Raw genomic sequence first — 16,537 nt, 5'->3', positions numbered from 1 at the left:
GGGTAAAGAATACATCAGAGGCAGCAAAGAGCATTTTCCTCCACAATGACGCTTGAGATATAAACTTAAGTGAGAATAATGATTAAAATAAAAATAATAAAAATAAATAAAAATGCCAGCAGCAGGGCAAGACAGAAGAGCAAAAATTGTGAAATTATACGTAATAATCCAACCAACAGGAAGGGAAGAGAATAAAATTTTTGCAGCAGAAACTCTAGAAGATAATTTAGAAAGTCTAAATACAAAGATAATAAAATATAATCAATTAAATTTTGAATAGCCAATTAAATGAAATTTAACGGCGCCCCCTCTGACAGGCACCAGGTCCAAATTTATTAGCATTAGTAGAGGCATATGATTCAAGAAAGCAAGCTTATGCAGCATCAGCCAAAAAAAAAAAAAAAAAAAAACCCACTTCCACTTCACCCCTTCGTTCATTCGAAATACCTGTCCAGCTGAGCCTTAAATTTATTTAGGCTATCAACTTCCACGACAAGGGATGAAAGTCTGTTCCACCAACCAACTACCTGCTAGCTAAAGGCAAATTTCCGCACGTCTATCCTACATCTGTCTTTCCTCAATTTGAATTTATGCCCGCTCAGGTGATTATTCTGAGCAAGAATCCCATCAGCATTGAGCATGCTCAAACCATTCAAGGCTATATACACCTCTATCAGATCACCTCGCTGGTGCCTAGTCTCCAGACACTGTAATGTGAAATATCATGAGCAGAGGTGTGAACAACTACAATAAAATAAAATAAAACAAAAACAGAAATAGACTGACCATTATGCCCCATCTCAACAGAGGACCACAAGGCCATTAATGGTCAGGGAATCGCTGCATTTCAATCACTAGACAAATCGCCGCAAAGGCGAATCAATCGAAAGATCAGTACCACTATCTGATCCCCAGATCGAAGCGCCAATGCAGAGGACTTGAATAGCGGTGGTCCTGATGCAGCGAAAATTAAAAATAGGGCAGATACAAGCACTCAAATGCAACGCCACACCACTGACAAAAGTAATCTTAACCAGATTATATAGGCAAAACATGAATTATGGATGGTAGCACAGGCACAGCATTAGCAAATCAGTCCACTACTGTCATGTGATATACTTACATTTGAATAATGTTTGAAATAATTGAAAACTGAATCTCATTAAAAAAGGGGTAAAGCATACATCAGAGACAGCAAAGAGCATTTTCCTCTACATGACGCTTGAGATATAAACTGAAGTGAGAATAATGATTAAAATAAAAATAATAAAAATAAATAAAAATGCCAGCAGCATGGCAAGACAGAAGAGCGAAAATTGTGAAATTATACGTAACGATCAAACCAACAGGGAGGGAAGAGAATAAAATTATTGCAGCAGAAACTCTTGAAGATAATTTAGAAAGTCTAAATACAAAGATAATAAAATATAATCAATTAAATTTTGAATAGCCAATTAAATGAAATTTAACGGCGCCCCCTCTGACGGGCACCAGGTCCAAATTTATGTGAAATATCACGAGCAGAGATGTGAGCAACTACAATAAAATAAAATAAAACAAAAACAGACTGACCATTATACCCCATCTCAACAGAGGACCACAAGGCCAATAATGGTCAGGGAATCGCTGCATTTCGATCGCTAGACAAATCGCCGCAAAGGCGAATCAAACGAAAGATCAGTACCACTATCCGATCCCCAGATCGAACCGCCAATGCAGAGGACTTGAATAGCAGTGGTCCTTGTATCTGTCCTATTTTTAATTTTCGCTGCATCAGGACCACCGCTATTCAAGTCCTCTGCATTGGCGGTTTGATCTGGGGATCGGATAGTGGTACTGATCTTTCGTTTTAGATCAGTACCACTATCTTGTTCTAGACAAATCGCCTTTGCGGCGATTTGTCTAGCGATCAAAATGCAGCGATTCCCTGACCATTATTGGCCTTGTGGTCCTCTGTTGAGATGGGGCATAATGGTCAGTCTATTTCTGTTTTTGTTTTATTTTATTTTATTGTAGTTGTTCACATCTCTGCTCATGATATTTCACATAAATTTGGACCTGGTGCCTGTCAGAGGGGGCACCGTTAAATTTCATTTAATTGGCTATTCAAAATTTAATTGATTATATTTTATTATCTTTGTATTTAGACTTTCTAAATTATCTTCGAGAGTTTCTGCTGCAATAATTTTATCCTCTTCCCTCCCTGTTGGTTTGATTGTTACGTATAATTTCACAATTTTCGCTCTTCTGTCTTGCCATGCTGCTGGCATTTTTATTATTTTTACTTTAATCATTATTCTCACTTAAGTTTATATATATATATTTTTTTTTTTAATAAGAAAGAATATAAAAGATAAAACTGGGGTTAGTGTTAACTTAACTAACATTTATGGTTTGTGTTCTTTTTCTCACACACTTACACTCTCATTCATTCTTCTGGCTTTCATTTCATTTGTTCGCCTCTTGCTTTCTGCACTGCACTGCACTCTCTGGGCACCTGAACTTACTATTATTCTTCAGTTGTGGAGCAGGCCTGGCCGCAAGTTTTTTGCAGGCCAGGGGAGAATGCAGTCAGTAGTGTTGTTAGTAAATGTTTGTTAGTATATATAAAGTAGTGTAAGTTATTATTAATTTTGTATTCTTTCAGCCAATTACATTTGCTCTTCCACTCATTCTCATTCACCATAACAATCATTCACTTTCTTTCCCTCATGCTGGGTCCGTCTTTCTTTCACCAAAACTGACATTTATTTCCTTTTACCATAATTGTTAATTCACTCTTTCACTCAGTGACCAGTCTATTCACTCTGTCTTTCATTCTACATTGTCAGTGGCGGATTAAGGATAGTTGGGGCCCCTAGGCAAATTATATTTGAGGGCCCCAAATATTATGGTGATTTGAAGACAATCATAATTTTTATGATGATTATGTCTTCACAGTTTATTTTTTCAGCAAACTCGTGTTCAATGGAAATTAGGGATAAGGCATTTAATCGCTCTTGGCTCATTACAGCCACTGGTATTGCACCATTATTTAAAGCGTAGATAGTCTCACATTTGTGAGCAGACATGCTTCATCAGGGCTCCTTAGTTAAGTGGATTGGATTGCTGTTTATTGCTTTTAAATATTTGATTTATTTAGATATTATTGGATTATTTTGTTATAGGTTTTCCTGTTAACAGTTTGATTTTTATAATATTACAGATATCATTTTTTAAAGTTAATTTTCATTGATATTTAGCTAATTTTATAATGGTAATTACGAGATCTGCCTTTAAACACAGAAATAGCTGATAGCGATTTACGGGTGAGTCATGATTTAATCCGTTGCGGAACCTGTGGAATGTTTTCCAAGGTCGACCAGTCGACCTGATGACTAATCATAGCTCACCTGGGGATTCTTTTCTTTGTGATCGATGTACGGAGTGCACCGATCTTAAATTACAATTTGGTGCACTGATGGAACAATTTGAGTCACTAAAAAAACGGGTGCTTGCCCTTAAGAATAATGCATCTCGTAGCTCGTCAGGGACTCAATACTCCAGCAATCTACCAAGTAATGCACACCTAATTCGGGCCTCAAAACAGAAAACCAAGTTCAAACTACTCTGGTTCAAAAGGACTTTGTTTTATTAGGAGACTCCATTGTCAGGGAAACGGGGAATATTTTTTGTAATAAGGATAGGTGGAGTAGAACCAGGGTATGTCTGCCGGGAGCAACTATTAATGATGTCACCAACAGATTGTCAGATTTTAATGGGGGTAAAGAGAATATTATTATTCATGTGGGGACTAATGACATTAAACATACACAATCTGATGATTTGTTGGAAAAATACAGGACCATGCTGAGGAAATGCCGCAAGCTATAGGCCACAATGTCTATGTGTCTGCAATTCTGCCCAGACATGATAGGAGGGATTATATGTTAAAAGCCCTGTGGATTAACTCATGACTTGAAGGACTCTGCAAGGCTTTTGGGGGGGAATTTCTATCAGCTTGGCCCACACTTGTAGGTAGAAGGAATTTGTTTTGTAGAGACGGGATACACTTAAACAAAGGTGGTGCAAATGTTTTTGCCAGTATTATTGAGGATACCTTAAAGGTTCAGGAAACTGCTAGTTAGGGGGGAATGTGGGTAATACTTTCATGCGTTTATCTGATAATAGTGGTTAAAGTAACTCTTGCACATACCTGAAGAGTTCTCATCTGTTACCCCAACTGGACATATTATCTAGATGTTCTGGGGGCAGAAACAGTTCAAGTGAGCGGGTAGCTAATGCCAGGGAAGCGAGCCTAAAAAACTTCAAGGCTTGTGTTAGGGTTGTTAAATAAACAAGAACAGTAAGTCTTAATTGTTTAAATAGTAATGTTAGAAGTATCGTCAATAAAATGAGTGAATCCGAACTGCTGGTTAAAACAAGTAGCGCGGACATAATAGGGCTTACGGAAATGTGGTGCCACCCGGAAATATGGGATGATGAGTTTCAGTATGGCTTGTATAATCTATTTAGGAAGGATAGGGTAGATAGAAGGGGTGGTTGGGTAATGCTTCTTATCAGAAGCAGCCAGAGTGCGACGATAGCTTTTCTCGGATTCAGACATTTCACATACTAGTATAGAATCTTGATTTTTTTTTTTTTTTAAGGAGTCCTTATGTGCTGTAATGTAATAACTAGATCGTATGTATAGCTTAGCTTAATTTTCACGATCTAGTTATTACATTACAGCACATAAGGACTCCTTAAAAAAAAATCAAGAGTCAATTTAACACAAATCCTTTAACTATACATTACACCTCTTCTGCACGCCTATCATTAGCATTAGCATTAGTAGAGGCATTTGATGCAAGAAAGCAAGCTTATGTAGCATCAGCCAAAAATAAAAATAAATAAAATAAAATAAAATAAATAAATAAATAAAAAAATAACCACTTCCACTTAACCCCTCTGTTCGTTCGAAATACCTGTCCAGCTGAGCCTTAAACTTATTTAGGCTATCAACTTCCACAACAAGGGATGGAAGTCTGTTCCACCAACCAACCACCCGCTGGCTAAAGGTAAATTTCCGCACGTCTATCCTACATCTGTCTTTCCTCAATTTGAATTTATGCCCTCTCAGGTGATTATTCTGAGCAAGATGGAGAATCCCATCAGCATTGAGCATGCTCAAACCATTCAAGTCTTTATACACCTCTATCAGATCACCTCGCTGGTGCTTAGCCTCCAGACACTGTAATTTGCAAAACTTAAGCCTTTCTTCGTAAGAGCACCCCTTTGTTCCATTCACTACTCTTGTTGCCCTTCTCTGTACTCGCTCCAGCAGCTCTACATCCTTCTTGAAATGAGGCCTCCAGGCCTGTATACAGTACTCTAGGTGTGGTCTGACCATTGCCTTATACAAGGGAATAATCACCTCCTTATCCCTGCTAGAAAAATTCCTATATATCATTGACAATACACCATGAGCTACTCTTGCAGCCCGTCTGCACTGCTCAGAGAACTTCATATCTGCCTGCACAACCACCCCCAGGTCCTTTTCATTCTCTACAACTGTCAGTGTAGTACCACAGAGTTCATACGTTGCTCTGGGGTTGCCGTTTCCCATATGTAGTACTTTACATTTGTCAATGTTAAACTCCATTTGCCACCTCTCAGCCCATCTGCTCAACCTTTCCAGATCCTGTTGCAGCAGCATAGTGTCAGTAGTGTCCTTGACAACCCTGCCAACCTTCGTATCGTCTGCAAACTTGGACATTAAGTTTGATATACTATCATCAATATCATTTATAAATACAGAAAACAATAATGGACCCAATACTGAACCCTGAGGGACTCCACTAATAACATTAGTCCACGATGAGCAGTGTCCATTGATTACCACTCTCTGTCTTCTCCCCCTCAACCACCCCTTTATCCATAGCAGCAATTTGCTTCCAATGCCACACTACTCCAATTTGTGCAGCAGTCTTCCATGTGCAACAGTATCAAAAGCCTTTCTAAGATCCAAGTATATAATATCAAAGTTATTCCCTGCATCCAGTTCTTTTGTGACTGCATCATAGTATCCAATCAAATTGAATAGGAAAGACTTCCCCTTAACAAAACCATGCTGTGTCCGAGCTATAACTGAAGTCTTGTCTAGATGATCCTGCAGTGCTTCTTATTTATTGTGTTTGGTAATGTTTTGGTTACAAATGTGTGTTCAATCTTGGGTGGTCGGCACATAACTCTATTTTTCCCATAGGGCCTGTTGTTTATATTGCACGATTTTGCATTGCACGAGGGTTTCTAGGAACACAACTATCGTGCTATACGAGGACTGACTGTACTGCATATGGCTAGCAATAACCAAAAAGAAACATACCAACTGTGTGGTACTACAGTCAGGGAAGTAGAAAATGAAAAAGACCTGGGGGGTAATTATGCAGTCAAATATGAAGTTTGTTCTCAGTGCAGACAGGCTGCAAGGGCAGATCATGGAATCTTGTCAGATATATATAGGAATTTTACTAGCAGGGACAGGGATGTGATTATCCCGTTATACAAGGCAATGGTCAGGCCACACCTAGAATACTGTCTGGAGGCCTCATTTTAGGAAGGATGTAGAGTTGATAGAACGAGTACAAAGAAAGGCAACAAGATTAGTGATGGGAACAAAGGGGTGCTCTTACCAAGAAAAGCTTAAGTTCTGCAAATTGCAGCACCTGGAGAATAGGCAGCTGCGAGGTGATCTGATTGAGATGTATAAGGCCTTGAATGGGTTGAGCAAGCTGAATGCTGATGGGATTCTTCCTCTTGCTCAGACTAAGAACCTGAGGGGACACAGTTTCAAATTGAGGAAAGACAATTGCAGAATAGATGTGCAGAAATCTGCCTTTAGCCAGCAGGTGTTGATTGGTGGAACAGGCTTCCATCTTTTGTTGTGGAAGCTAATAGCCTAAATGAATTTAAAGCTGAGCTGGACAGCCATTTGAAACGAACGGAGGGGTGAAATGGGGGGGGGATGTTTTTTTTTTTTTTTTTGCTGCATACGCTTACTTTCTTGCATTGTATGCCTCTACTAATGCTAATATCTGGGACCTGTGACCTCACAGAATATTAATAACACTTGCCATTCTTCTAAACCATGATGAAAAATTCTGGGTTCTGAACCAGCTTTTTTCACAACATGGTCAAAAATAGAAGGGAATCACCAAGAAAGAGGAGAATGATGATATCCAGTTCAGGTTATTACTGGCTTTAAAAAGAGATGGCCACATTACAACAAATAAATACACTCTTCAGCTCTACTGAAGAACTCTACTGCAGAGTTAGTCTATCTTGGGTGAAGGTTGCACCATTTTATCTTCTGGAAATTTAGGTTTTTCATCCAGAAAACCAAACAAGAAATACATGCTCTTACAGACACAGCATTGATGCCCAACAACTTTATTCTTGTTAACTTTGGTTTGCTCTCATCATTCTGCCTTCCCATAAAAGGAATTCCAGTCGCAAAGCAACATTCCAGTTTATAAGCAACTGAGGAATCTAGATAAGTAGAATCTCCACTTAATGCCTTTGAGATCAACTTTTTATTATCATTATTATTAGCCATATGGTGCAACGAAGCCTGAGGCTTTTGCTGCACCAGCCAAAAAAAAAAAAAAAAAAAATCCTGAGTTACCCCTGTGCGTGTGCAAGAGAGAGAGAGAGTCAAAAATAGAAAGGAATCACCAAGAAAGAGAAGAATGACGACATCTAGCTCAGGTTATTACTGACTTTAAAAAGAGATACTATAATGATTAATGATAAACACCAGCCAAGATTAAACTGAAAATTTACTATGCAATGAAATAATATACAATGATGCAAATAAAAATAAAACACTGATTAGATTATAGTTAAAATATAATTTAAAATATAGTTAAAAGCAATAAAATTAATTAGAATAAACTAGGTTAAAAGCGATAAAACAATGAAACCTGGAGCTTTCGGAGAACTGCCGTCTCCTTCTTCAACAGCATACTACTAGTGCTAAGACACATCCTTAAGTAGCCGGTCCATGGCACTCATGCACGTGATCATCAGACACATGATCTACATTCTCCATGCGCGTATCGGAAATGGAAGTGGCTCGGGAGCGTGTCAAACAGAAACGGTCATCCCTTCTGAGGACAACTGCCTCAAACAGGGGGTGTAAACGGATCCCCCTGTTCCTATTAATAGTATTGTGACTGGATGAACCGATTTGCAAGCTCTCGAGCCACTTGCGTTCCCAAAATCCATGGGCGCGGTCAGTAATGACCGCATCTTCAGGGGAGATCCCGTAGCCCAGGACCATACTAGCAATGTGGTCTACGAGATTAAGTGCCCGGATTGTGAGGAGTGTTATGTGGGGGAAACGGGGCGACGTTTAAAGGACCGTCTGGGGGAACACACGACCGCTATCAAGACTGCTAACTATGCGAGGTCTGCTGTGGCAGAGCATTTCTGGGAAAAGCAGCATCGGATCTCCCCTGAAGACGCGGTCATTACTGACCGCGCCCATGGATTTTGGGAACGCAAGTGGCTCGAGAGCTTGCGAATCGGTTCATCCAGTCACAATACTATTAATAGGGACAGGGGGATCCGTTTACACCCCCTGTTTGAGGCAGTTGTCCTCAGAAGGGATGACCGTTTCTGTTTGACATGCTCCCGAGCCACTTCCATTTCCGATACGCGCATGGAGAATGTAGATCATGTGTCTGATGATCACGTGCATGAGTGCCATGGACCGGCTACTTAAGGATGTGTCTTAGCACTAGTAGTATGCTGTTGAAGAAGGAGACGGCAGTTCTCCGAAAGCTCCAGGTTTCATTGTTTTATCGCTTTTAACCTAGTTTATTTTAATTAATTTTATTGCTTTTAACTATATTTTAAATTATATTTTAACTATAATCTAATCAGTGTTTTATTTTTATTTGCATCATTGTATATTATTTCATTGCATAGTAAATTTTCAGTTTAATCTTGGCTGGTGTTTATCATTAATCATTATAGTATGGAAATTCCCAGCCCCATAGGCCTGTTTGAAGATTTAAAAAGAGATGGCTGCATTACAACAAATAAATACACTCTTCAGCTCTACTGAAGAACTCATATACAGAAATTGCTTTGCTGAATAAGAATTTTAAAAATGCCAGAAACTTAAACTGAAGTAATGCATTATTCAAATTAGACAAATCTGCCAACATTGATTAAGGTGATGCAATTCAGGACTATATTAACAAGAATGGTAATATGAATAGAACCCAGCTGGTGCATTTATTCCATTTTATGTGTTGAAGCTTGGTTCCCTCCTTTGACAGCAACATGCTTGGCATAAAGCTCACTTTAAAAATGACTTCATGGTCCACAATTCAACCAAAAAAATTACTAGTTTCATTTTACTAGTTAGCCTTACCAAAAAATAAAATCTGCTATTCAATAAAAATATGGAAGGAAACTTCAAAATAAATACAGAAACAGAAGTATATTTTAACTCTTAAGTGCTCGGCTATTTTGATCTCAGTTTTTAACTGAATAGTGAATTAACTCTTTGGTAATGCTATTTAAATTAAAAATGAAATTAATAAATATCTTAATAAATTAAATTTTTAAAAAAATTTAAAAATCATAATAAATGCATTGCAGCATTTATTACGATATTTCAAGTCTTGCACTGAGATAACACCCCAGTATTTCAACAAATTTTTTACATAATAATAAAGGATGAAAATATTACTGGGCATAGTGTCTGTGCAAAATATTCAGATTCCACAAATTTTTAAAATAAAATATGATACTTACTCCATTGAAACAATAAACTGAACTGTATTTTGTGGTTTTGGGTGATCCGGCTTGACTAACTTCATCCAAAAGTTTGGGAGAAAAATTCGTAATTGTGGATTTCCCTTTACATAAAGTGGATACCTAAGAGAAGAATATTATGGGTCACTCAAAAGAAAAAGCAAAAAAATTAAAATCAGAAAAGAAGTAGCTATTTTGATGTTTCGTCCAATAAACTTACAATTTACTTAAAAAATAATGGAAATGGCCCATAGTAGCTTTATTTGTGCAAGCTTACAATATGTTAAGATAGAGATCCATGTTTTTATTATTATTATTATTATTATTATTATTATAATTAGCCAGATCCGGCTTGACTAACTTCATCCAAAAGTTTGGGAGAAAAATTCGTAATTGTGGATTTCCCTTTACATAAAGTGGATACCTAAGAGAAGAATATTATGGGTCACTCAAAAGAAAAAGCAAAAAAATTAAAATCAGAAAAGAAGTAGCTATTTTGATGTTTCGTCCAATAAACTTACAATTTACTTAAAAAATAATGGAAATGGCCCATAGTAGCTTTATTTGTGCAAGCTTACAATATGTTAAGATAGAGATCCATGTTTTTATTATTATTATTATTATTATTATTATTATTATTATTATAATTAGCCATATGGTGCAAGGAAGACTGAGGCTTTTGCTGCACCAGCCAAAAAAAAAAAAAAAAAATTCTGAGTTACCCCTGAGAGAGAGAGAGACAGAGAGAGAGAGAAAGAGAGAGAGAGAGAGAGAGAGAGAGAGAGAGAGGTGTACGAAATAGAAGGGAGTCACCAAGAAAGAGAAGAATGATGATATCCAGCTCAGGACCCTGGGTGTGCCAAGCCCATACTCACCAGATGTGAGCCCCTGGGGGTAAAAAAGTTTTGAGTTTAAAAGAGAATTCCTAATTAATTCTTTTCCAAAAATACCTCCAATATCACTCAAAAAAGTAAATACTCTCCTCCATTTCCTTGCCCCCCATAACCATATTATCCCCACCTTTATTTTCTAAAATTTAATTTGATGTTAATACTTTATTGTACCATTATTAGTTTTAATAATAAGGTTTCAGAGTAACCAGAGACAGAGACAGAGACATTTACTGTTGTGGTCGCCGACCTCCATTAGGAGATCGGCACACAGAGAAGAAGAATAATAAGGTGCAAACATTTTCCATTAGACTATCTGCCAGTGGTCAACTGTCATACAACAATCCAACTACCTTTTTCCCTTAGTCTTTCAAGTCTTTCTTTGCCCTCCAGTTGTCTGTGTATAATCTCTGCTATTGAATAAGTCTATGTGGCCAAAACAGATAATTTAATACACCGATGAGCCAAAACATTATAACCACCTATCTAATATGATGTTGATCCTCCATGTGCAGCCAAAACAGCTCATACCAGGCGAGGCATGGATGCTGAAAGATTTCTAAATGTGTCTTGTGGTATCTGGTACCAACATGTAACCAGCAGATCCTTTAACTCCTGTACGGTCCGTGGTTGAGATGCCACAGATCGGAGTTGCTGTTCCAACACAAACCACAGATGCTCAATGCAATTGATGTCTGGGGAATTTGGAGGCCAGGGCAACACCTGGAAGTCTTCCTCATGTTCCGCAAACCCGTCTCGAACAATCCGGGCATTGTGGCATGGCGCATTATCCTGCTGAAAGTCGGCACCTACCGCCAGAGAGAGGAAGACTGTTGCCATGAAAGGGTGTACCTGGTCAGCAATGATAGACATCAGCGTGCCCGGAACATAGACAACTGGACCCAGAGTATCCCAGCAGAATTGCACCCAAAGCAAGACACTGCCACCATCAGATTGTTTTCGTCCCACGGTGCATCCAGGAGCCATAACTTCCCCAGGTAAACGACACACACACATACCCGGTTGTCCACATTGTGCAATAGGAAACGTGATTCATTGGACCAGACGACCTTCTTCCAATCACTCAAGGTCCAGTTTCATTGCTTGCGTGCCCATTGTAGGCACAGTTGCCAGAGAACGGTGGTTAGCATGGGCACTCAGAGCAGCCTGCAGCTATGCGGCCCCATTTTCAGAAGGGTTTGATGTACTCTGTGTTGTGACACATTACTCCCATCACCAACATTCCAATTACTGGTGAGTTGTGCCATTCACCCTTCCGTTGCCACGTACCATCCGAGAGAGAGAGAGAGCCTTCACTCACCTCGAGCAGCTGTGGTCGCCCAACACCTCACCAGCGGTTCATGGGTATTCCCTCCTTGGACCACTTTCGGTAGGTACTAACCACGGCTGACCGTGAGCATCCCCACCAGCCATGCCGTTTCGGATATGCTCTGACCCAGTCGTCTGGCCATTACAATTTGGCCTTTGTCAAACTCGCTTAAGTCCGCTGCCTTTCCCATCTGAAGAGCGAGAGTAACACTGATTAACGGAGCTGAGTATCAGGTGTTTTTTATACAGTGTCCCAACCCGCGCACATGCCATAGTTCACCTGCAGTTGCTTCGATTTGCATAACGACTCGCTGGTCATCTTGGCTCATCGGTGTATAATGTAGTACAGTACATCTTACCAAACAGGGCCACTTTCTCATTCATCAGAATCAAAAAAAAATTATATCATTATCTCCTCTGATAAGTGGCTATTTCTAGACAAGTTACAAGTAATAGTTTGTAAGAAGAGAAGTGCTCACTTCATTTCTTTCTCATACGTGATCTTTTATGACAGTATTTTTCAAAGTGTATTAGGTGGAACCATGTGGTTTTACAAAATAATCTGAGAAAATGTTGCATTAAGTTTTTACAGCAGACTCGAAATAACAGCACCCCAAATAACAGCACATTGAGATCGGATGTATACATACTGCGCAGATGTCTAGCAGTGCCGAAAAAAGAAAACAGCAAGTCACGTGATTACTGTATTTGTTAACATTCACCATTTTAAAAGTGAATTCTGTACTGATATCACAGATTATACTGCTGTTTTACATTTATTTTAAACTAAAAACTTGCTATGGCTTCTAAAGTTAATAAACCTCATAGAGAAGAAAAAAAATTAAAGCTTAGTGACAAACTTGACATAATCCAAACTATTACATTAGGTTCAGAATGTTAATTCAACCAACCCATGCGTATTATGTCTGTAAACTGAGTGTTCTCTGCTCGATTTGCCTGTTTTGCTGAACGAAAAACCTCAGTTTCTGGGGGGAAACCTTCTATCTACGCCTGAGACCCACTAACTCAACCACAGAGCGAAAAATGCCCATAAGTTCCTTGCATCGTCAACAGGATTTGAACCCAGGCCTTTTCCACCCAGTGTGGGAAGGATGGTGACGATACCACTGTGTTACAGTCTGTGCATGTAACACAGTGGCATGTAATACCACTGTGTTACATGCACAGACTAAACTTGATATAATAAAGAAAATAAATTGGGGCATAAGCAGAAGTGTATTAATAGCAGAATATAACATTGGATCGACAACATGTTTGTTTCTTTTTATGTGAAGTTAATAAAATGGCATTCTTAATCTCTATTTCTAATTTGGCCTCATTATTTCTGCATTAAATACATTAAAAATAAAACTTTCTAGATAAAGGAAAAATCAAAATAACGGCACCTTGAATCCCAAAAGATGCCGTTATTTCAAAAGTCTACAGTATAATTTTCTTTTTATATATAATTTATACACATGCACTACCATTTTTAATTAACAAACTTTTGGCAGATGCACTGAGAAGTGGCAACAGAAGTTTAACTTTGACAAATAGAAGGTATGGCTTGTGAGTAGCAATAATCCCAGAATAACATACCAACTAAGTGGTACCACAATCAGCGTAGTGGAGCCTAAAAAGGACCTCGGGGTAATAACGCAGTCAGATATGAGCAGAGCAGACAGGCTGCTAAGACAGCTCACAGGGTTTTGCAATGATATACAAAAATTCTGGCAGCAGAGATAAAGGAGGTGATTATCCCGTCATACAAGGCAGTGGTCAGGCCACATCTTGGATACTACATACAGGGGACAGAAGCCTCATTTTAGGATTGATATGGTGCAGAAAAAGGCAATCAGATTAGTGAGGAGAACAAAATAGTAATAGAGGCATGTGATGCAAGAAAGCAAGAGTATGAGCTTAAGTAGCATGAGCCAAATTAAAAAAAAAATTAAAAAAAACAATTTCACACATCCCTTCCCTCTCAAAGTATGTCCAGTTCCTCAATGAATTTTTTTTAAGCTATCAACTTCAACATTGACAGACGGAAGTTTGTTCCAGCAATTAACCACCTGCTGGCTAAAGGCAAATTTCTGCACCTCTTTCCTCAATTTGAATTTATGCCTCCTCTGGTTTATAATCTGAGCAAGCCAAAAAATTCCATCAGAATTCAGCGTACTCAACCCATTCGAGGCCTAATACACCTCAATCAGATCACCTCGCAGGTTCCTATTCTCCAGCCACTGCAATTTGAAGGAGTCCTCTTACCAAGACTTTCTTTGTAAGAGGACCCCTTCATTCCCCTCACCAAAACTGTTGTCCTTCTCTGTACACATCAAGCAACTCTATATCCATCCTAAAATGAGGCCTCCAGACCTGTGTGCAGTACTCAAGGAGTAGCCTGAGCATTGGCTTATACAAAGGGATAATCGCCTCCTTTTTCCTACTAGCAAAATTCCTGTATATCATTGACAATACCCCATGACCTGCTCTGGCAACCTGTCCGCATTGCTCAGAAAACTTCATATCTCACTGCACAATTACTCCCATGCCTTTTTCGTTTTCTACCACCCTGAGTGTAGTACCACACAGTTGGTACATTTCTCTGGGGTTCTCCCCACATGCAGTACTTTGCATTTGTCTATGTTAAACTTCAGTTGCCACTTTTCAGCCCGTCTGCACATATTTTCTAGATCCTGTTGCATAGCACACTGCAATTACTGTCATTAACAACCCTGCCAACCTTTGTATCATCTGCAAACTTCAACATTAAACCTGATATGCCTTCATCAATATCATTGATAAATATACAAAACAACAGTGGGCCCAAAATTGAACCCTATGGGACTCCACTAATAACATTAGTCCACAAAGAACAGCGTCCACTGATTACCACCCTCTGTTTTCTCCACTCAACCACCCTTTTATCCATTCTGCTGCAATTTGTACAGTAGTCTTCCATGTTCAACAGTGTCAAAAGCTTTCATAAAAACCAAGTATATGATAACCAAATTATTTATTGCATCCAGTTCCTTTGTAACCACATCATAGTATCCAATCCAATTTGTGAGACAAGCTCCCATAACCAACCCATGCTGTGTCTGAATTATTACTGCAGTCTTGTCTAGATGATCCCTCAATGCATCTTTAACCAGTGACTCCATTATTTCCCCCAGAACAAAGTTAAACTAACTGGTCCATAATTACTCGTATCACTGTTAGATACACCTTTGTGAATTACATTTGCACATCTCCAGTCCGTGAGAGCATCCTTGGACTCAGGTAACTACCCATAAATCCAAGGATGCTCTCATAATTATGGCTAAGGGTTTGCTTACTTCCTTTGCCACCTCCTTTCATTATAACTGGTTAGATCCCATCCACCTCAGTGCATTTCTTATGTTTAACTTCAATAATTTCTCCTTCACTTTGCTCTCGGTTATTACAAAATAATTAAGCACCCTATTACAGTTTGATAAACTTCTGGAATTTTCCTCCCTTAATAACTGCTCATGTGTGAATGTGAAAAATACTCATTCAACTTATCAGCTATCTGAGCAGGATCATCAACAGTCAAACCATCAACATCAAGTGGACAGATCTGATTCATCCCCTTCCTTCTAGAGTTTATATAAGTAAAGAAGTCCTTGCTGTTTTTCTTAACATCCATTACCAAAGATTTCTCGTAATTTGCCTTCACTTGCCTAATCTCCTTTGTGACTTACACACTAGTTTATATCTGCCATGGGCTTCTGTGTCGCCTGATAATTTATATGCACCCCATGTATTTTTCCTCTCTGCCACAAGTCTTAATAGTTCATCTAACATCCATTTAGGCCTAAACTTTGAACAGTATGTCTTAATCGGTATGAAAAGCCTAGTCGCTTCAACAATTAGTTCCTTGAATGCATCCAACTTAGAATTTGATGTTGGTAATCATCAGTTGGTCACACTGTACAGAAGTTAAAAACCATCTGAGATTACTGTAGTCACCTTTATGGAAGCAAAAACCCTTCCCTTTACCCATGATGGTAAATTATATCTTTAAGTAAATCCCACATCAGTACACTGTGATCATTCCCACATAGTGGTTCCTTTATCTGCAAATTCTTACTGCACGAATAATCACTGCTGATAACCAGATCACAAGTATTACACTCTCTGGTTGCCTCTCGAACATGCTGCTGCAGAAAACAATCATCTAATAAATCCAAAAAAGTCTTGCTAGTGTGCGAGCGGCCAACTACAAGTTCCAGTCAATACCTGGGAAGTTAAAATCCCCCATTATAACACAATCTGATTTACTGGCCCATTCTATTTCTCTGAACAACTGTTCGTTATACTCATTAGGCCTATAACACACTCCTACTCTCCTTTTTGCTTTCCTAGTGCTGATGTCACACCAAACTGACTCAACATTGCTGTCCATCTATGTCAAATGGATGCACTTCCTTAGATATTGTTTTTCTTAATTAACAGCATAACTTCTCCTCCCATCCTATCCTCTC

At 38.8% G+C, this 16,537-nt stretch overlaps 1 protein-coding gene across 2 annotated transcripts in view; it reads right to left on the bottom strand.

Annotated features, from left to right (window-relative positions):
• The window catches only part of mRpL23 (mitochondrial ribosomal protein L23), a 59,907-nt gene that overhangs the window by 36,005 nt on the left and 7,365 nt on the right, over positions 1-16,537 (bottom strand). The window contains exon 1 of one of the 2 annotated variants that reach the window (XM_090389321.1): positions 9,811-9,929. The exons of the other annotated variant lie outside the window; for it this stretch is intronic. Coding sequence (XP_090245447.1) covers positions 9,811-9,875 — 65 coding nt within the window. The 5' untranslated portion in view covers positions 9,876-9,929. Of the gene's footprint in view, positions 1-9,810; positions 9,930-16,537 lie in introns of those variants that run through there. 2 annotated transcript variants of the gene reach the window in all.

This window comes from Mastigoproctus giganteus, chromosome 14 (genome assembly GCF_048544385.1).
Source record: "Mastigoproctus giganteus isolate SK-2022 chromosome 14, ASM4854438v1, whole genome shotgun sequence".
NCBI classification, from domain to species: domain Eukaryota; kingdom Metazoa; phylum Arthropoda; class Arachnida; order Uropygi; family Thelyphonidae; genus Mastigoproctus; species Mastigoproctus giganteus.
Note: the sequence above shows the minus strand (reverse complement) of the source record. Positions and strands in the feature narration are given on the sequence as shown.